Raw genomic sequence first — 21,863 nt, forward strand, 5'->3', positions numbered from 1 at the left:
AATTATTATTTTCTCAGACTTTGATCAGACCTTGTGCCTATTCTCTCTGGTTCCTCCAATTTTTCTATATTTCCAACTTTTAAATAAACGGCAGAAATTTGATACGACTCAATGAGAAAGAACATACGGTATTAAGTCCCTGATCACACAGAATCAATGTTAACTATGGTAGGTTCCTCGAAGAGGGATGGGAAGGTTGGATTGATGTTATATTCCTCAAATTGATGAATTATTTTCATTACCAGTTATGCTAGGTTACATCCTATGTGTTTTCATGTTGCTCCTGGTTTTATTTTTGATCTTCATAGCTTTAAATATTAATGCATTAACAAGATCCTATTAGTCATCAGAGAGAGAAAATTAGTTTGTTGTATCAAAGACTTTGTAAAGACTTCAGAAGACGTGTGAAGGAGTAAGATAGAGACTGACATTTATTTAACATCCAGTTTGCCTGACTACATAGAAAAAAACAACGTTTGAGATGGGTAATAAGGTCAGTAAAGAGCAAGTGACAGAATATTCAATATTCACAGTGATTCTTAAAAGTTAGCCCATGTTTATAATAATTATAAACTTACATACATTTCTTAGTTTCTTATGAGACAAGTTAGCCAGAAGTGTTAAGATTTCAGAGTTCAAAATGCAAGAAAATCGCTCAAGATAATAAAAAGGGATTTGACTATATGAGAAAATTTATGAAAACCAGGTTAAAACGCCAAAACCCTAAATGCCAGTGCAGACTTTTGTGTATCAGAAATTAGAAATTTAAATTATAATAGGCTTTCATCTCATGGAATGAAAGTCACATAGTTGGGATATTCTATTCAGTACAGTGTGGTTTTTTTTTACTTCTGGCAGGCCATAAATATGTTAATCACAAGAACTTGACTTAAAACATTTTTTAAAAGTTCAATAGTATTAGTGTGGTTGATACACTTACCTGTCATGGAAATATGTTAAAGTTTGTGAAGAAGACAAACTTTGATAAGAATACCAATTTTTTTTTGTATTTTCAGTTTCAGGTCTATGATAGAAATATTTGGAAGCCAGTACAACAAAACACAGACAAACAAACACAGTACAACAAAACACAGATTCTGGAATTGCTCATGCTAAATTCGTATTTTCTGAATTAAAGGATTAATATGGAACATTTTAAAATAAAAGTTTCCTTTCGTGTGTGTGTGTGTGCTTGTGTGTGCGTGTGTATATACATATATACACAGGAGTAACATACATTTATGTCATTCTATTTTTTATATTTTTAAGCTTATATATTTGAATATATGAAATTTATTTTCTTATATAAAATTCAAGTATTTGAAATCTATCCATTTATTAACTACCACAAGTAGCTCAAACATATTTTTAAATTATCAAAATTTTTAACAGATTAAACCAGACAGAACAATTGCAATAAAAGAGGTGACATTACTTAATAAAAAATAAACATTTTTATTTATCAAAGGCTATCATGAAAAATATAGATACAAGTATATGTTTAATTTTCTAAATGGACAACTGGAATCATTGAGTGGATTTTAGCATCAGCTGCTAGTGTAATCATCATCAGCTTAGATAGCATGTTTCATCTGATTTATAATGTTAAGATCATTGCAGAAAAATGCTATACACAGTCCAATAATAATGTAAAAGTATGAAGAAGAGCTTATATCAACAAGAAGATGAATACATATTTCAAATTAATTTAATAGCATAAAGAATGTGGGATAACTTATTTTAAGATTAAAATTCTGTTCAAAATAATAGTCCAAGTTCACACTTTTGCCAAACTTTTCTTGCTCTTGTGTACTCCAAGGTACTTCAGAAAACTCAAACGACTTACCTCAGATGGTGATGTTAATGGAAAACCCACGGCTCTGCATGGCCCTGGAACCTGTGCTATTTATATCAGGACACAGTAATCTCCATGCTTTTTCTTTACATGTATTATATGCACAATTCTTTCATAAAGTGATATAGAATAAAACAATGTAATATACTGGTATCGAATATTCAGAATACAAATTTACATGAGAGGCTATGCCAAAACGTTTACCTGGCAATGGGAAATCATTTCAGAACCAAGTTTTCAACTATTAGTTTGATTACAAACGTTATAGAGTAAAGTACCCTACCTGTTGAATCAAAGTTCACCTCATTTCCCGGACTTGGACCTATATCGATAGACACAACCGCTGAGAGCTTCCGAAAATCCCACAGTTTGACAACTCCGCACGCATCGCAGGATGCTATCATGTGGCCCTTAAGAAAAGGGGGGGATATGAATACGTAAACACACACATAAATGTCACAGACAAAGGACTTGATTCAAGATTGTATGATGTCTCTAACACAAGGCGCCCTCGTAGGGCTGCAGTTACACGTTGTGCTCAAACCCCTGCCGCTCCTCACGAGAGAGACGGGGGCTTCGGCTCCCTCAAGAGTTAGTCTCGGGAAACTTACAGTTCTACGTGTCCTGTTAGGGTCACTATGAGTCGCCACTTACTTGAGTGGCTCTTTGGTAGGTAACCTAAAATATATTTATCCTACTCTATCTTACATTTAAAATTGCTAAATAACAGTTGTAATATAAATATCTAGAATCCTTTCATAAATTTTGTATGATGACTTTTCAGGAAAGTTTCTGATTATTCTAAGGATATAGGAAGACGTAATAAAATAAGTTTATGCCTGTCCATTTTTTATAATTATGCCATCATAGAAAACAAAATTTTATTTTTTAATTGTTTTATTAGGGGTTCATACAGCTCTTATCACCATCCATACATACATCAATTGTGTACAGCACATTTGTACATTCATTGCCCTCATCATTCTCAAAACATTTGCTCTCCACTTAAGCCCCTGGCACTAGGTCCTAAATTTCCCCCTTTCCTCCCCGCTCTCCTCTCTCTCATGAACCCTTGATAATTTATAAATTATTGTTTTGTCATATCTTGCTCTGTCCGACGTCTCCCTTCACCCACTTTTCTGCTGTCCATCCCCCTGTTGAGATATAGTCAATTATTTAATACGGCCCTTCTAGCCATGATCGTTTTTGCAAATTCTTTTTGCAAACGCTAGTTTCTATGACCTTGTTAGAATGCCAATTTCGTAGGAGAACTATCACAGGATTAGGCTGGGACACAGGCTAGTTTCCAGTTTAGTAAAGGGTGTGACTTAAGACCACCCTTTGTTTTCCTTGAGGGAAACCCCTGAACGACTGAAAGCACACCTCTATAGGAGCCACCTCAGACGCAGGAACGCAGAGAAAAAGCCAGGATCATCCGAAGGAGAGCCATTTGGAGATCGCTGTCTGAAGTGGTGGAGGCTGAAACTAGAGGCACATGGAGACCATGGGGCACAGCAATGGAGCCCAGCAAGAACGGAAGCGGTTGCTAGACTGGTTGGAGACGTTACAGAGAGGCAACGCCAAGGCTGTGCGACAGTGAGGCAGAGCAGAGGGTGGGCTTCCCGCCCCCATGCCCGCCGGTACTGTTTGCACATAATTAGACATACATCAAGTATATGCATACAATATGTGACTGACACATTAGAACTAGCAAAAAATTTAATAGGAAAAAATCACACTGAAAGCACATATATGCATGTAATTAATTACCTTGGATGGAGCAAATTTTTTAAATATCGGTAGGAAAACAAATGAATGTAAGAACAGATTTTTTTTTTTCTAACCAAAAGTCTCCGGCTATTAGAACCAAGTGAACTTGATTTCAGGAAATGGCTCTTGTGGTATACAGGACAGAAAAACAATCTCAGAAATATTTGGACCTGTTTGGCAACATGAAGTGGGGGCAGGGTGAAAGTAAGTGGACAGAGGGGTTGGCAAACAGAAGGAATGTCATATGAGTTCATATAGAAGAAAGGGTGGAGGGAAGGGGAGGGAGAGGGGGGAACAGATGACAAGGATCTACATATAACCTCCTCCCTGGGGACGGACAGCGGAGAAGTGGGTGAAGAGAAACGTCAGGCAGTGTAATATATGACAAAATAATAATTTATAAATTGTCAAGGGTTTGTGAGGGAGAGGGGAGTGGGAAGGGAGGGGGAAAATGAGGCGCCGATACCAAGGGCTCAAGTAGAAAGCAAATGTTTTAGGAATGATGAGGGCAACAAATGTACAAATCTGCTTGACACAATGGATGGATGGATGGATTGTGATAAGAGTTGTATGAGCCCCCAATAAAAGGATAAAAAGAAAAAGATTAAAAAAAAGAAGAAAGGGTGTGTATTTTCCCAACATAAAAATTCTAGCCCCATCTTCGGTCTACATGCTCCTTGCTAGCCTGTTTATTGAGCTAGCCTGTTTATTGAGCTGTTCCTTCATGTCAGGGACTGGGGGTGATGTGGGTAAGTAAAAAGGATTTCTGTTCTTCAGCCTCTTAAAGTCTACACTCTTCATCATCATCACATCATTCCATTTCGGTCCTATCATCAACTGAATATGTCATGATGGGTCAAGTCAGGTCTGCAAGTAGCGGTTATGAGAAGTCCATGTACTGTACTTCACTCAAATCATGGTTTTCCTTTCAGCTCCAGTTTAATGATTTTAAATCAAATTTAAATAACACATTCACATCTTTCCTAAATATTATAAAATAGTAAGTTTATACATTATTGTATAAATGTTTCCTTTGGATCGTTTTGTGTTTAGCTCACATAATTTTCTTCTCATTTACCCCATGGATTTCATCTTCTCTGTAAAACATGCGCATTCTGTTTGATAGTCCAAATGAACTCTCTGGTTCTCCCTGCACACACCAGGCACGAAACAAATGCTGCTAGGTTTTAAATTCTGTAACCGTCGTCACTGACAAAGCAATACAAAGTCCTACCGCCAATCTAATAAATGGGATGTTTAATCTTTCTTAGGACCTAAAAGGAACATGAAGTACTTGGAAAGGGTTCCGATATGTAAACATGTTATAAGTGGTTCTGAAATGAAACTGCTGAATTTCATTTCAGAAAAAGAAAGAACAGCACTAAGTGTTGGCAGGACATATTTTGTTAGAAGTCAGAAGAAATTCTATCCAGACAATATAAATGCTTTCAAACATACTTCAGATGTAACAAAATGGCAGTTGTTTTTTTTAAAAAAATTTAGAGGACAGAGCCAACACCTTTTGATTAGAATTTAATTTGGACGGACTTCTCAACAAAGGCAGGTGATGCAATTGATAGTCTATTTTTGTTATGAATTAAAGGCAATGTTAAGGTATGCTTTACTCAACTGAGGATGAAATTTTGAGGACATAAAATAAAATATAAAAATTAATTCCATTATTTTGTAAGGGGTAGACATTCATATTTAAATTTGAAAAATATTTTCACATTTATATCTGCGTGGCTGCTGTAAAATGATAAATGTACAATTATCTGATCATATAAGACTACTAAGCACCAATATTTATTAAATGTTTTAATGAGACAACTACTGTACTAAATGTTTATACGCAACTATATGCTAATTTTAAATATTTTTAAACAACTAACATTCTTAGGCCAGATTTTTCTATTGCCCAGGGATCTTCAAAACAGCATCACACAACACAATATGAATTATGCAAAAATGCAACGGTCAAGCACTCAGCTGCTAACTGACAAGTTGGCAGTTCAAACCCACCCAGGTGGCTGTGTGAGGAAAAGAGGGATGCTCTGCTCCTTGTAAATTATGGCCAAGAAAATCCTATGGGGACAGTTCTCTGTCACATTGAGCCACTGTGCATTGAAATAGACTTTAATGTATACAACAGCAATAACAAAATATACATAATAATTTAGTGTTAGAAACAAATCATTTTGTAGATTTGATAACTGTAAGATACATGTTATGAAGGGATAACTTAGCTAAATTTTCAAATGGGTGGGTAAGAGAGATCTAATGCCCACCACAGTACTGTAGTATAGACAAGGCTCAATCCTATATTTCAAGACAAATAAATGGTTCCTGTTGTGGTACAGAGGACAAGGAAATTCTCAGAATTATTTGGACCTGTTTGATAACATGCATAAGGGCAAGGAAGAAGGTAAATGGACAGAGAGGGTAGTAACAGAAGGGCATATATATTTCCATATGGAAGCAGCGGCACATATTTTCTCATCACAGAAGTACCAGGTTCCTAGATGTTCACCAGAGCTTTTATGTTAGTCTGAAACCCTCTGTAATAGTCTTGGTGGCTCTAACTAGCCCAGATACACATAAGAGTTGACAATACAGATGTTGTTCCCCTCCCATCTCAAGAACACTGAGGGCCCATCGACAAACTCCGTGAGCAGCAGAAGAAAATGGGATGTGGCTTACCTAAACTGCTCATGGGAGGCTTCGGGGGCATTTTGATGAGAGCTGAGAAGTAACTACTTAGGAGAAACTTTAAAAACCCTTTCTAGAATACACAGCAGAACGCTCAACTTACAGCACAATATAATTAATATCACATGCAAGTAAACTTTTGCTGAAGAGCATCCAACAATGATTGTAGCAGTACATTGACAGAGATCTGTCAAGAGATTCAGGCTGGAATAAGAAGAAGACAGGAACAAGAGATGTCTTTGCTGATGCCAAATGGAGCTTGGCTCAAAGAAGAGACTAACAGAGAGATATTTACTTGTGTTTTATTGACAATTCCAAGGCATTTGGCATTGTGGATCATAACAAACTATGGATGTCCTTGGGAAGAATGGGAATCGCAGAACATTTCACTCTGTTCTTGTGGAATTTGTACATGAAACAAAAAGCAGTTGTGTGAATCAAACAAGGGAATACCGCATGGTTTAAAATCAGGAAAGGTGTGTGGTATACCGAGCAAATAATCAGAGAGGGTGCATTATATGCAGAAGAATGTGGCGTGAGGAAAGGAGGCAGGCTTAACAATCTTCGGTAGGCAGACAACACAGACTTGCTTGCTGAAAATGTGCACCTGAAGTACTTGCTGATGAAGATCAGGGATTGAAAATACTTTCAAAGGAAAGAAAACTAAAATCCTCACAACTGGACCAATATATACTATCATGCTAGAGATAAGACTGAAGTTGTCAAAGATGTCACCTTTCTTAGACCCACAATCTATGCTCAAGGAAGCAGCAATCACGAGATCCAAGGAGATATCGCGTTGGGTCACACTGTTGCCCAAACCCTCTTTCAAGTGTTGGAAAGCAAGGGTGCGGCTTTGAGGTCTGGGGGAAGCCTGAAAGCCATGGTATTTTCAATGACCTCATACGCAGTTGAAAGGACATTAAAGAGCAAAGAATTGATGCGTGTGAGTTACAGTGCTGGTTAAGAATATTGAAAGTACGATGGACTGCCAAAAGAACAAAGGATTCTGTCTTGGAAAAAGGACATTCAGAATGTTCCTTAGTGACAAGGATGAAGAAACTTTGTCTCATGTTCTTTGGACTTGTTGTCATGAGAGACCAGTCCTGGAGAAAGCTGACCCAGTCAGTGAAGTGGAGGGCAGTGAAAAAGGGGAAGACCTTGGACAAGCTGGATTGACCCAAGGACTGCAATAATGTGCTAGAGTGTAAGAGCATTTGAGAGGATGGTACTGTATCTGGCAGTGCTCTATTCGTTTGTACCTGGGTCTCCAGGAGTCGGGGTTGACACAATGGCACCTAACCACAGAAGAAGAATACATAATAGACAAGACTGTGAGTAAAGCCAACTGTAGTTAGGCAGTTTATCAAAACTAAGGAAGAAAACTTACAAAGAAAATAGTTTTCCATTTTTATTTGTTTGTTTTTATGATAGGTAGAACTGTGTGATAATCTGAAAATGACTAAGACAACAGAGTTCTGTGAACGTCTATAAAATTTATTTCCCATGATGACAGAGGTACCACTACTAATGTTAAAGAGAGAAACACTAAAAGTGAATGTGTACAGAGCACTCCGAGAAGCTCAGATGCAAATCTGAATGTCTTTTATACCACGTGATTGCTAGAATCTATCATAGATCCTGCTACACGGTAGGCTGTCCATCTTGAGTACTTAGCTGAATAAATGAAAACAAAAAACATAGAGAATGATCACTGTTGCCTGTACTCCACCCTTGATCATAGCCAAAAGGCAGAGAAGCGATTGTTGCCTGAACTCATAAATGATCCAAAATATTTTTAAGTAGCATTCAAATTAGCTAAAGCTTAGATTTTTGTTTTTGTTTATTTGTTTGTCATCAACAAAAGAATCAATTGAGTTAAAAAACACAAGTGGAAGTGGACAAAGTACAAAGGGGGTATGGCTGAGATGAAAATGGAGTGTCCCCCCTTCTTATTGCCAGTATAGACTCCCACCTCCAACGTAAACATCATTTACTGGAATAAGCCATGTCTGAGAAAAGAAACTAATTATGAATTTTACTAGCACATTTTATGGATAAAGCTATCTCGAGTTAGTCTGTTAAAAACATATTGAGAGCAATGAGGAATATGTATCAAAGATCATAAATATATTCATAATTAAGAAATTCAATATTACTAAAATATATTACTATGAGTTGGAAAAGTTATGATAAAATTACTGTTGCATAATGTATAAATTAAAAATGGAATCAAGTGAAGTCTGTAATAATCAAATAGGGAAGGAATACATCATCAATTGTGTTCTCAAAAAACTGCTGGAGGCCCTGGCTTTGCAACAGCTTAAAAGAGACCCACAGGTGTAGGGGCTCCCCTTGCACAGTGGTCCCAAGTGTATTTCTACGTTGCAGAAAGAAAGGTTGACAACAGGGGCACTAATGAGGCCATTATAATACAATAACTAGTTTTGTAAGCAAATACTATGTCTTAATATAAACATGTATTTTGATTTTAGGTCATTTCCTAAAACATGCTTTACAATCTTGTACATTAATATATTTTTGTGGTTCGGGGGTATTTTTCAAAAACGCTTAAAATGTCATTATAGTAAGAACATATGAGAGTCCTTATGAATATACCTTTGCCTTGCATGTCAGGCAGAAAATAGACAGGGTTTTAATCATTATAGAAAGAAAAATATCATACTTTGGAACTTAATACCGATGAATCTACTAAATAGTTTCTATTTCCATTTTCTTTTCTCAATTGAGAACCCAATATCTAAATACACAAGATTTTTAGGTTCCCTTTTGGAAAGATTCTTCAAGGCTGAACACCAGGAGATTCTATACATGTGTGTGGAGATGTGCCTACTCTTTTTTTAAAAACATTTTATTGGGGGCTCATACAACTCTTATCACAATCTATACATACATCCATTGTGCCAAGCACATTTGTTGTCATCATCATTCTCAAACCATTTGCCTTCTACTTGAGCCCTTAATATTGTCTCCTCATTTTCCCCCCTCCCTTCTCCACTCTCCCCTTCCTCATGAACCCTTCATAATTCATAAATTATTATTATGTTATCATATGTTACAATGTCTGACCACTCCCCCAGCCCACTTCTCTGCTGTCCATCCCCCAGGAAGGAGGCAATACGTAGATTCTTGTAACCGGTTCCCCCTTTCCAACCCACGCTCCCTCCACCCTTCAGGCATCTCCACTCTTATCACTGGTCCTGAAGGGATCATCTGTCCTGGATTCCCTGTGTTTCCAGTTGCTATCTGTACCAATGTACATCCTCTGGTCTAGCCAGATTTGTAAAGTAGAATTGGGATCATGATAGTGGGGGCGGGGGGGGAGCATTTAAGAACTAGAGGAAAGTCATATGTTTCATTATTGCTACCCTGCACCCTGCCTGACTGGGTCATCTCCTCCCCACAACCCTTCAGTAAGGGGGTGTCCAGTTGCCTACCGATGGGCTTTGAGTCTCCACTCCACACTCACCCACATTTACAATGATATGATTTTTTGTTTTATGATGCTTGATACCTGATCCCTTCAAGAGCTCGTGGTCACACAGGCTGGTGTGCTTTTTCTATGTGGGCTTTATTGCTTTTGAGCTAGATGGCTGCTTGTTTATCTTCAAGCCTTTATGACCCCAGACACTGTATCTTTTGATAGCCAAACACCATCAGCTTTCTTCACCACATTTGCTTATGCATGCATTTGTCTTCAGTGAACGTGTTGGGAAGGTGAGCATCATGGAATGCCATTTCAATAGAACAACGTGTTCTTGCATTAATTAAGTACTTGAGTGGAGGCCCAATGTCCATCTGCTGTCTTAAGACTAAACCTATAAATATATGCACATAGATCTATTTCCCCACCCTCCTATATAAATATATTTATATTTGTACAAGCCAGTATTGAGACCTCTATAAATACCCTTTGTCACCTAGTTCTTTCCTCTTTTTCCTTTACTTTTCTCTTGTCCCACTATCATGCTCAGCCTTCATTTGGGTTTCAGTAATTTCTCTCGGTTACATTGCCCTTGCTGAATCCCTACCAGGCCTCTCACAACCTCCATGCCACTAATTTTGGATCACTTGCTCCTGGGTTGGTCAACCTGTTCCTGGGTTGGTCAACACCACCTCCTTACCCAGAATTTTATTTCATGGGAGAATAATCGTGTGAAAAATATACTCATCTAATCAATGCTGCACATATTAAAATTGTGTAAACTCTAAGTGTGTAAGTACCTAGATTTGCTTAGTAATGCATCACCATATACACAGCAGCATATTGTTGACATTCAATAAATAATTATGGAGTGAATTTCTACCTTTGATCTTGGGGTTGGAAAAATATGGGTCTAGAGCCATATGGAGCTCATTTGGTATATGTATACGGCCCTGTAGTCAAATTGAAAAATATGAAAGGATATTATTCTGAAAATGGTGATTTTATTTGTTTGTAAAACTATTTTTATGGCTCTTAAGTTTTTTAAAAAAATTTTTTTGAGGGACAAGATTAGCTCATCTCTCTCAAAAATTTGCCAACCTCTGCCCTTAATGAATTCTTATAAAGTTATTACAATAACATTCTAACAGGGAGGAAAGAGCTAGGAGTCAAAGGAATTTATAGAGGTCTAGACAAAGAAATGTATATGCAAATATACATATATGAGGATAGGGAAATATATCTATGTGTCTATATTTATAGGGTTAGTATTAAGGTGGCAGAAAGACCTTGGGCCTCTACTCAAGCACTCCCTCAATGCATGAATACTTTCTTTTATTAAATTGGCACTCTACGATGCTCACCCTCCCGACACAACTGCTAAAGCCAAAGAGGGTGAACAAGTAAATGTGGTGATGAAAGCTGATGGTGCCCAGCTATCAAAAGAGATAGTGTCTGGGGTCTTAAAGGCTTCAAGATAAACAAGCAGCAATCTAGCTCAGAAGCAACAAAGCCCACATGGAAGAACACACCAGCCTGTGTGATCGCGTGGTCCCGAAGGGATCAGTTATCAGGCATTAAAGAACAAAAAATCATATCATTGGCTGCACACCCCCATGATACGATCACCGAAGGCAAATGGGTGCATAAGCAAATGTGGCGAAGAGAGCTAATGGTGCCCGGCTATCAAAAGAGATAATGTCTGGGGTCTTAAAGGCTTGAAGGTGAACAAGTGGCCATCTAGCTCAGAAGCAACAAAGCCCACATGGAAGAAGCGCACACTAGCCTGTGCGATCACGAGATGCCAAAGGTACCAGGTATAAGGCATCAAGTAATATATATATATATATATATATATATATATACCATAGTGAATGAAGGGGGAAGTGCAGAGTGGAGACCTAAAGCCCAATTGTTGGCCACTGGAGATCCCCTCACAGAGGGGTTTTGGAGAGGAGATGAGTCAGTCAGGGTGCGATATAGTACCGATGAAGAACACAACTTTCCCCCAGATCCTGGATGCCCTCCCCCCAACTACCATGATCCAAATTCTACCTTGCAGGACTGGATAGGGCAGAGCTGAAGGCACAGGAAATCCAGGGTGGATGATACCTTCAGGACCAGGGGTGTGTGGGGCGATACTGGGAGAGTAGAGGGTGAGTGGGTTGGAAAGGGGGAACCGATTACAATGAACCACATGTGACCTCCTCCCTGGGAGACAGACGGCAGAGAAGGGGGGGTGGGTGGGGAAGGGAGATGCCGGATAGGGCAAGATATGACAAAATAATAATTTATAAATTATCAAGGGCTCATGAAGGAGGGGGGAGTGGGGAGAGAGGGAAAAAAAGGGGTGACCTGATGCAAAGGGCTTAAGTGGAGAGCAAATGCTTTGAAAATGATTAGGGCAAAGAATGCATGGATGTGCTTTATACAATTGATGTCTGTATATGTATGGATTGTGGTAAGAGTTGTCTGAGCCCCTTATAAAATGTAAAACAAAAAAGAAGAAAAAAAATAACAATCTAACAGAGAAGAAAACAACTTAAAATGATGTACTCAGTAGACTAGCAGCATTTTCAGATAGTCAAAGATGAAGAGTTTAAACCTAACGATATCACAGAGCTGTTAATGGCTGTGTTCCGACTGAACAGCTGAACCAGAAAGATGGTTTGACTCCAGAGATAAAAACGTCTGTGAGCACAGACATTGAAAAATCAAGGTGCTGCATTAAACTGTTGATTTTAAAAAGAGGAAATTCCTACTCCAAACCTTAACTCAAACCTAACCCTATTCTTAATCACAAGTAAACCGAACTCAGAACGTAAGGTACAAGAGAATAGATGTGTTTATTTAAAAATATAACATGCTGTCATAACTAACCACTATTGTCAATATATAAGCATTCCCAACACATAAGGACACCCACAAATAGGCTGCACTTGCCAATTAAATGAGACACAGATTTAAAAATAAAGAAAATACCATTGTGTGCAATTTATAACTCTTAACACTATGCAATAACGGAAAATGAAATCATTTGGCAAGCACAACAATAAAGTATTATTAAATTGTATTATTGATTGTTAATATAAATCATGTGAAAGAGCATCAAGAAAACAGAAATTTAAGTGAAGAATCATTACTGGAGATAATTGTGGGTGCAGTTCTTTGCCATTGAGTAGAGGGTGCATCACCGTGACCTCAGGACGGCAGATAGAACTTCCTCCACGGAGGTGTCAAGCCTTTGACTGGAAAAACGAGGCATTCTTCCTCCTTGAAGATGTATCGCCCCACGTACCCGTTCGTTCTCAGCAGCGTCTTCCTCCAAAGCGGGAGCCAAGTCCTTTGTTGTCTGCACTTAGTCTGGAAGCTCCGCTGAAACCTCTTTACCTTGGGTGACCCTGCTGGCATTTGCAAATCTGTGACATAGCAACACACAGCCCGCACAGTGCGACAAACCGACAGGAAAGCCCACCACGGGGCTCGGGCATCCAACAATGTCCAGGATGGCACAGGATTGCGCAGTGTTTCCGTCTGTTGTGCATGGGGTCGGTCGCTACGGGTCAGAGCCTACTCGGCACCTAACGACAACAAACCCTGGGAAGGAGCTGGGATGGCTTAGTGGTTATGCCCTGTGTTGTTAACCACAAGTCAGCAACTCAAAACACCAGCCGATCCGCAGGACAACGATGCGGCAGCTTTACAATCTCAGAAATCCACAGTCTAGCAGCTCTGTTCGGCTCCATAAGGTCACCAAGAGTCAGCATTAACTTGAGGACAGTGAGATTGATTTCCAGGCTTGAGACCTTTCAGAGGAGTCTTTGAGTTACCACTCCACTTATGAACCTTTGCGTCACAGGGACTCCAAGAAAATTATTAGACAATAATGAAATAAAGCCATTGTCAAAAAGAAAGAACAATCATACCTTTTTACTGAACCTAGAAATAAAATGATAATTTTCCCAAATAACCGGAGGGGTATTAATGGAATGTGGAGTGGTGGTGAATTTTGAAACTCACTGAGGCAGGTCTACCCTGGCCAATAGGCTCGCCAGGACTCTGAATTGCCTTGATGGCAGTGAGTTTGGTTTGGGATTTTGTTTTGTTTTGTTGGGTTTATTTTGATGTTATCAGAAATTGAGGAGTCCTGGTGATGTAGTAAGTCATGCATTGGACTTAATTCTAAGCACAGATCCAGCTGTACAAACCCATCAGGCATTCTGAAGGAGAACAGTGAGGCTTTTAGTGCCCTTACGGATTTCCAAAATCAGAAATCCACAGACAGTTCTACTGTGTCCGTGGGGTCCCGATGAGTTAAACTGACTCAATGGAAGTGCTTTTTTAAATCAGAAATTATGAAAAAATGAAAATATACAAGATTCAATCAATAAAAATATATTCTAGAAAAGAAATTGGTATTTGTCAAATACGTAATCTCAACCAATGTATGTGAAATATTTTTGCAAATTAACAATGTAGTCCCTTGTTGCTAGTTGACATTGAGTTGGTTTGAAACCAGTTCCAAATAGGGACCTTAAGTACAATGGAATGAAACCCTGCCTGGTCCCGCACCCATGATCACAACTGTTGTTATGTTTGCGTCGACTGTGGCAATAATTCTGTAAATCCATCTCATCAAGGGACTCCTTTTTCTCTGCCCTTTTATTTTACCAAGCACGATACCCTTTCTAGTGATTTATCTCTCTTGATAACATGTCCAAAATATCTGAAGTGAACACTTGCCATCCTTACTTCCAAGGCACATTCTGGTTGTACTGCGTCTGAGACAAATGTGTTTGTTCCTCTGGCGGCCCATGGTGCATTCGAGATTCTTCGTTGGCACCATAATTCAAATTGATTGATTCTTCTTTGGCCTTCCTTATTCAATATCCAAATTTTACATGCATATGAGACAACATGTCATGGCCTGTGTCAGGCACACCTTCATCCCCCAAGTGACATCCTCACTCTTGAACACTTTCCGAAGGTCTTATGTAGCATATCTCCCCAGGATAGTATGTTGGTTGCGTTCTTGACCACTCATTCCATGAGCATTGTCTGGGGATCCAAGCAAGATGGAATCCTGGGCCACTTCATTTTTTCCCTTATGTTTTTCCCGAGGTCATCTATCGCTCCAGTTGTAAGGAGTTGGGTCTTCTTTACATTGAGTTGTAATCCATATTGAAGGCGGTAATTGTTTATCTTCATCAGCAAGCGCTTCAAGTCCAGCAAGTGCTTTCACCAAGAAGGCCGTGACATCTGTAGATCCAACGTTGTTAATGTAATAAGCCTTCCTCCTGTCTGCTGTCACATGATGCTTCATATAGTCCAGCTTCTCAGACTGTTTTCTCAGCACACAGATGGAATAAGTATGGTGAAAGGATATGGCCCTGTCATGCACTGTTTCTGATGTTAATCCATGCAATGCTCCGTGTTAATCCATGCAGTTGGTCTGTATCACGTACAGGTTTACCTGAGCAAAATGAAGGGTTCTGGATTTCCCGTTTGCCTTAGTGATATTCAAGGTTGGTTATAATCCACACAGTTGAATGTTTTCCGTAGTCAGAAGAACACAAGCGAAACTCTTCTTCATGTGATCTGTTTTCAGTCAAGATCCAGTTTGCCTCAGCAACGATATCCTTCATGCTATGTCTGTCTCCGAATATAGCTTGAATTTCTGGCAACTCCTGTATACTATACTGCTGCAACAGTTCTTGAATGATCTTTATCAAAACTTGCAAGATGAAATCCTGTGATTGAATTATATTGCTTGAAAATTTCTACGTGTTAGGTCATTTTCTTTTGAAATGGACACAGTTATGGATCTTTTTCCAGTTAGTCTGGTTTCTCTTTTCTGTTTTTTTTTTTTTTTTGGCATTGAAATGGAAGTACTTCCAATGCTCCATCAGCTTGTTAAAACATTTGATTTGGTATTCTTCCAATTCTGATATCTTGTCTTTAGGTAATACCTTCAGTACAGCTTGGATTTCCCCTCAGTACTTCTATTCTTGATTGTGTGGTACTGCTCATAGTGGTTAAACATCTTCCAGTGCTTTTTGGTATGGTGACCCAGTATGCCTTCCATCCATTTGCTTTAATACTCTTGATTGACATATCTAACACATTCCAATATCTCTATACAAATACAACTCTGTTGGTCAATGATATCGGGTGGGGTGTTACAATCATCAATATTACATGCCATCTTTTTTGATGCTTCCTGAATTGATTAATATTTTCCCAGTCTTTCAATATTGCAGCTCAGTTTTAATTTTTCTTTAGTTATTTCAACCGGGTCTATGCTGTGTGATCTTCCTTTTGGTTTCTTTAACTCCAGGTTTCTCTGCACATTCTTTATAATCCTGTATCTTCTTGAGCTGCCCTTTGAGACTTGATGCTCAGTTCTCTTACTTCATCATTCCCTCCATTTGTTTGAGCTATTCTGTGATCAAGAGCAAGTGTGAAATTTTCTTCTGACATCTACTTTGACCTTTTCTTCTCTTTTTAATGATTTTTCGTTTATTCATGAATGGTGTTCTTAGTGGGATCTCATAACTCTCCAGGTCTTCTATCATTAGTGTTCAAAATGTCAGACTTATTCTTGAGATGTTCTCAGCATTCAAGTGGGATATACTCAAATCATGTTTTTGCTTTGGTGGGCTTGTGTTAATAAATTCTTCAGCTCCAAACCAAACTTACATAGGAGCAATTGATGGTATGCTCGACAATTTTCCCCTAGCTTAATTTGGCTGCAAATATTGAGATTCTCAACCATTTGATTCATGTGTATTCTGTTTGGTGAGGTGCACGTCTTTTATATTGTTGAAAAAGATATTTGTAATGGAGAAGTGGTCTTGCAAAATCCAATCATGTGATCTGCTCATTTTGATCACCAAGACCACATTTCCCAACTACCACCAAGAACATGTTTCCCATCTACTCTCTTTGTCCCCAACTTTCACATTCTTAGTGCCAATAATAATCAATGCACCTTAATTTCATATTTGAACAATTTAAGATTCAAGAGATTGGTAGAATTATTTAATACCTTGGTCATTGGCTTTAGTAATATTTGTATAGATTTGAAAGCTTGCTGTGTTAACTGGACTTCCTTGTTTGTATATAGATATTACTATATTACAGAAAGCATTTACTTCAAGAAGGACCTTGAAATGTCTTTTTGGATGTGAAAAATGACTTCAATTCTCTTGAATTTTTCATTCTTTGAACACTAAACTACATGCTATCTTTATTTGAAATGGATAATATCAGTTCAGGTTAGCTCACTAGTGTCTAGGATATTGATCATTATGTGCTCCATTTCATCTTTGATGACTTTAAAAATTAAGCTGTTTTCCTAGATTCATACTCATATGCACATTCTGATCATTAAGGGATGTTTACAACTATTTTAAGTCACGCCACTTCCGCAAACAAAGGTCTTAAAAGACTTTGCTCCAACCAGGTCCTCATGGTCAACGGTACTTTGAGAAGGCAGCTCTCTTTGAGTCATATTTTGAGGACCTAAGGGACTCATCTTCTGACACTATCTCTAGTGTTCTGCTGCTTTTCTTAAGTTTTTCTACATATCGGGCAATGATCTATTGCTCTTTGTAATTTGATAATCACTAAATCAAGATTTTTACTACATTTTCACTATAATCACATAGTCTATTCCTTCTTCATAGTCGGTTGTTTCTGGTGAAACCTGCTGGTATTTGAAATACCAGTGACACAGCTTCCAGCAGCATAGCAACACACAAGCCACCACAGTACAACAAACTGACAGACAAGGGATAGATTATGGTCCATAAATAAAAGCAAGACAAAAAATTCACTGCCATCAGTCGATGCTAACTTATAGTGACCCCATAGGACATAGTAGAACTGCTCGTCTGGTTTCCAAATCTGTAACTCTAGAATTGCTGACCTCATGATTAGTAGCCCAAATGGATAATTTTAGCCTGATATGGTCTCTTATAAAGAGAGATTTAAAATAAATGTATTAATTATTCAATTGAATAGATTGTTCTCTATAGCAAAGTTTAAAATGAATTCACCTTGGACAGAAATTTATAATGTAAAAATTAAACAAAAGTATTAAAATAAAAACGATTAAAATCATTCATATTCCACATGATTGGCATGAATTTCACAATAAGGAGTATTTTAGTAAATAAATAATGAAATCAAAACATCATGCATAAGACTTGTCAAGTAATTTAATTTTTTTTGTAAAATTCTACAGTGTAAATTGATAAGGAAAAGGGGTCATCAAGCAAATGGCAGAAACATTAAGCCCTTGAAATATCAGTTGATTTCAATATGTGAAGGTAATGACCTGCAACTTGGTATTAAGGTATAACTATAATAAAATGTTTAGGCTCATTAGGAGGAAAATTAGTATTTCAAACATTTTTAGTACTGATACATTACTGAGTCTCTTAGGATGGGTCTGTGCAGCATTAAGCATTAGCTTATTACATAATTTCCTCAGGATCCCGGCACAATACAGCAGAGTTTATGGAATTAGAATGAAAAGGGAAGGTATATTTTGGGAATATTCATCGAATGCAAAGCTAGAAAGGAAGAAACCTAAAGCATTGGGGAAAACTGGCAGGCAAGTATTTGTTGGTCAGTAGAAAACCAAAAAATTCTTCCAACAAATGTAGGTTATACTATGTGTCAGATGCTTTTTGGCTGCATGGAATGTGTATGTTTGTGAATTTGCCGGCTGATGTAGTGGTTACACATTGGGCTTTGATCTTCATGGGCGGCAGTTCAAAACCATCAGCCCCTGTGGGAGAAAGATGGGCTTTTCTCTGGTCCTTACTGTTGAAATGGAAAAATTGTACTACTGGGCTGCTAACTGTAAGGTCAGCAGCTTGAAGCCACCCACTCCATGCGCGAAAGAGGAGGCTTCCACCTCTTGTAATGAGTTACACTCTCAGAAACCCAAAGGGGCCGTTTGACCCTGTCCTATGAGGCCACCCTGAGTTGGCATTGATTAGATGCGGTCAGTTTCATTTGGGAATTTTGAGAACTATGCAATAAATACAATATATGCATTTAATACTCAAGTGAAAATCGAATACATTAAATTTTAGTAAGAGTTATATAGGAGAGAGAAAAAAAAGGACTACACAAGAGTTATCTAGAAGTAAGGCTGCTGTGGCATGAATAACCTGGCGGGGGACTGCTCCACTAGGATTATATCCGTTAAATTAAGACATGAATGTGTGAGAACAAAATATGTCTTAGATATCGGAAGAGGGCAGAGTGAGGTCTAAGGTCCTGTGGCAGAAGGACTGAATTTAAAGAGCCTGGTGTAGCCGAACTTACTTTATTCTTTCTGCACACCTCTCTTACACATGCATTGCCCTCCATTTTTCATTATGGAGCACTTGAAATAATAATACTGTGGCCGAAGCAGTGACTTTCCATTGTGGCTCATGTTAATTAACTAAGAGTAATTAATTAAAATTAAAATATCCACATTTAACTAATGGCAATCATATTGGGCCATTGGATAAAGGACATTTACATTCAGTGTTGGGCTTCTACACACAGCAAATATTTGAGTTAGTGACATTATTTCTATAGTTAGATAAGCAAAGTGAAGCTTGTTGTCATTGTCATTGAACTCTCTCTAGAGTTTTACTAAATATTTCCACTCGTTTTAATTAGCCATCTTTGGTGGCTATCTTCCATTAATTTATATAGATAGGTAGCTCATTATCTATTTTGTGTATAGATCTTGACCATTTAACCATATTGTATCTCATCATGGAAAGGTAGCTAGTATTTGTTTGAATCTTCAACACTGCTTAGGGTAATGCCTTTTCTTTTACTGATGCTCCATAAATGGAAATTACAGCTCTGCTTGAGTATAGAGCATATTGGCCCATCTTCCCTGCCACCTACATATGGTGCAAAATCAGTGAATTTCCATATCTAAAGAAATGAGTAAGAAGTCATGAGTTTTGGTGGGGATTTTTCCTACTCTGAGGACGATTTTCAAAACTAACATTTTATTCAAGGAGAAATGGAAATCCCTAACTTGGCATATGAAATTAATGCACTCTGCCTTTGGCAATGAGCCTCTTCTAGAAGCACAAAAGGTAGATTTCCTGACTCTCATGTGAGCGTGGTTCATTTCAGTGTCATTACTGGCACCGTTTCAGGCAGTCACGTAGGAGATCTCAGTCATGTAGGCCTTTAGTGTTTTTTTTCTTGTCATGCTGCAGTAGTCTTTTAAGATGTTTCTACCTAGCAACATACTGTAATGTCAAAGTAGGGCAATAGGATATGAAAGAATCAAGCTATGAGATACAAAGTAAAAACTGACACTCAGTGCTCAATATCTGAAAATAGAGTGGTGTTAAATTATTTCAGATTGGCATCACTGTGTCTGTCAAAGTCAGGATTTCCATTCTGTCTTGGTTAGCTAGCAAGTATTGAATAATAAAGTATATTTCAAATTTCAGAAAGATCAAATTCTTGTTTCCTGAAAAAGCCTTCAGAAGGATACCTTCATACTTTATCATTTCCCCCCAATTTCTAACAAAAATGTTAGTGGTTATCAAGATATTTCTGAAAGAGAAAAGTTGTCCAAATCAATAGATTTAAAAATAGAAAGAAACCTTAAGAAGTTAGAGAAGTTATAAATTTGCCTACACATTTACATGAAGTTCATGACCCATCCAGGACTACACTTCTTATATCCTGCGTTTAAGTATATAAATCATTTAAAAAATAACTATATTGTCAAAACAATCTGCTATATAAGAACATTTTAAAAAGCAAACTACTTTATCATTGTAATTATATATTTTCTGAAATATAGAATCCCCCTTTTTCTAATAATAAAAAAATCATCTTTCAGGCCAAAATGGAGTAACAGGGACCAGAACTACGCTTCTCCTTGAAATAACCATTTGTGACCTTCTTCTCATTTTGGTTAAGACATCCCTTGTTCCTGCTTCTGAGATGGCTCAATGTAGCCACAATGGAAAGGCAAAAGTAAACAATCTCTATGTTAGATTCCCATATTCCTTTTGGCATGACCCACATCAGTCAGTCATTTGGTACAAGTTACAATGACCAGGGATAGAAGAGCAATGAAGTGACGCCACAAGGGGACTGGGGAAAATCGCCTGAGATGATTGGAGGGAATCAGAAAAAAGTGTTCAGACAGAAAGTGTTGGCCTATTTCCTGTGCTACCAGCTAGACCCAAACTTTCAAGGTTTACGAGCCTTCAGTACATTAGAGTCCCAACGTTGTTATTCACGGCAAAGGACTCAGTTACTCATTGACTGAGCACGCTTTATTTCCACCACCAAATGAATGAATGCCCTCTGATCACTGTGCAGTTCTATCTTTCATGACAACTGTACATGTGACAGGAGGCTTGCTTGGCTGTAATTTTCACCTTGTCATCACTTAGAGGTGCTCTAGTTGCTAACAGGATGGTTCGCATTCAAGCACAAGCAGCACCTCCCAAATAGTTCACAGGGACCATAACAACATGCAAGAACAAATTTCAAGAATAGTTATAAAATTTCAGCACCCTATATGACTAATTTAATAAATTCATGAAATGTATAGTTATGTGCCCATTTATAGATGGATAGATGAGACTGAAGGAGCTTACGCACCTTTCCCAAATCCATAAACCTCCAAGTGATCATTGTGTTTTGAAGCCCAGTCTAGTTTGGTCAATATTCTAGGTTATCTGTCAGATACATAAGGGAAAATATGTAAACCACATGGAAGGTCTTTATTTAGAGCTCCAATGATTTAATGTTGATTTATATTATTATTTGACCTGGAAACAAGAAGTTGACTGAAATTAAGAGGTGTGGGCGGAAAGAAGAGGGGTGTGTATTATGGACGAACATAGCCAGACAATGAAAAGCCTGACGAGACTTCAGAACTTTATACTTTTTCCTGTCAATTTTCCTATTAAACTGCAAAATATAATGGTGAGCTAAAGCTTGTCAATAACTCTCCTACCCATTCTTTAAGTAACTATAATAGGACAGCTATTTACAAAAAATGTAGCCATCCAACCGTATAATTCA

At 38.0% G+C, this 21,863-nt stretch overlaps 1 protein-coding gene across 1 annotated transcript in view; it reads right to left on the minus strand.

The window, feature by feature from the left end:
* SPAG16 (sperm associated antigen 16) overlaps positions 1–21,863 on the minus strand; it is a 1,005,436-nt gene that overhangs the window by 253,063 nt on the left and 730,510 nt on the right. The window contains exon 15 of the mRNA XM_075529250.1: positions 2,139–2,265. Within this exon, the coding sequence (XP_075385365.1) occupies positions 2,139–2,265 (127 nt within the window). The remainder of the gene's footprint in view (positions 1–2,138; positions 2,266–21,863) is intronic.

Source organism: Tenrec ecaudatus, chromosome 13, assembly GCF_050624435.1.
Source record: "Tenrec ecaudatus isolate mTenEca1 chromosome 13, mTenEca1.hap1, whole genome shotgun sequence".
In the NCBI taxonomy this organism is placed as follows: Eukaryota; Metazoa; Chordata; class Mammalia; order Afrosoricida; family Tenrecidae; genus Tenrec; species Tenrec ecaudatus.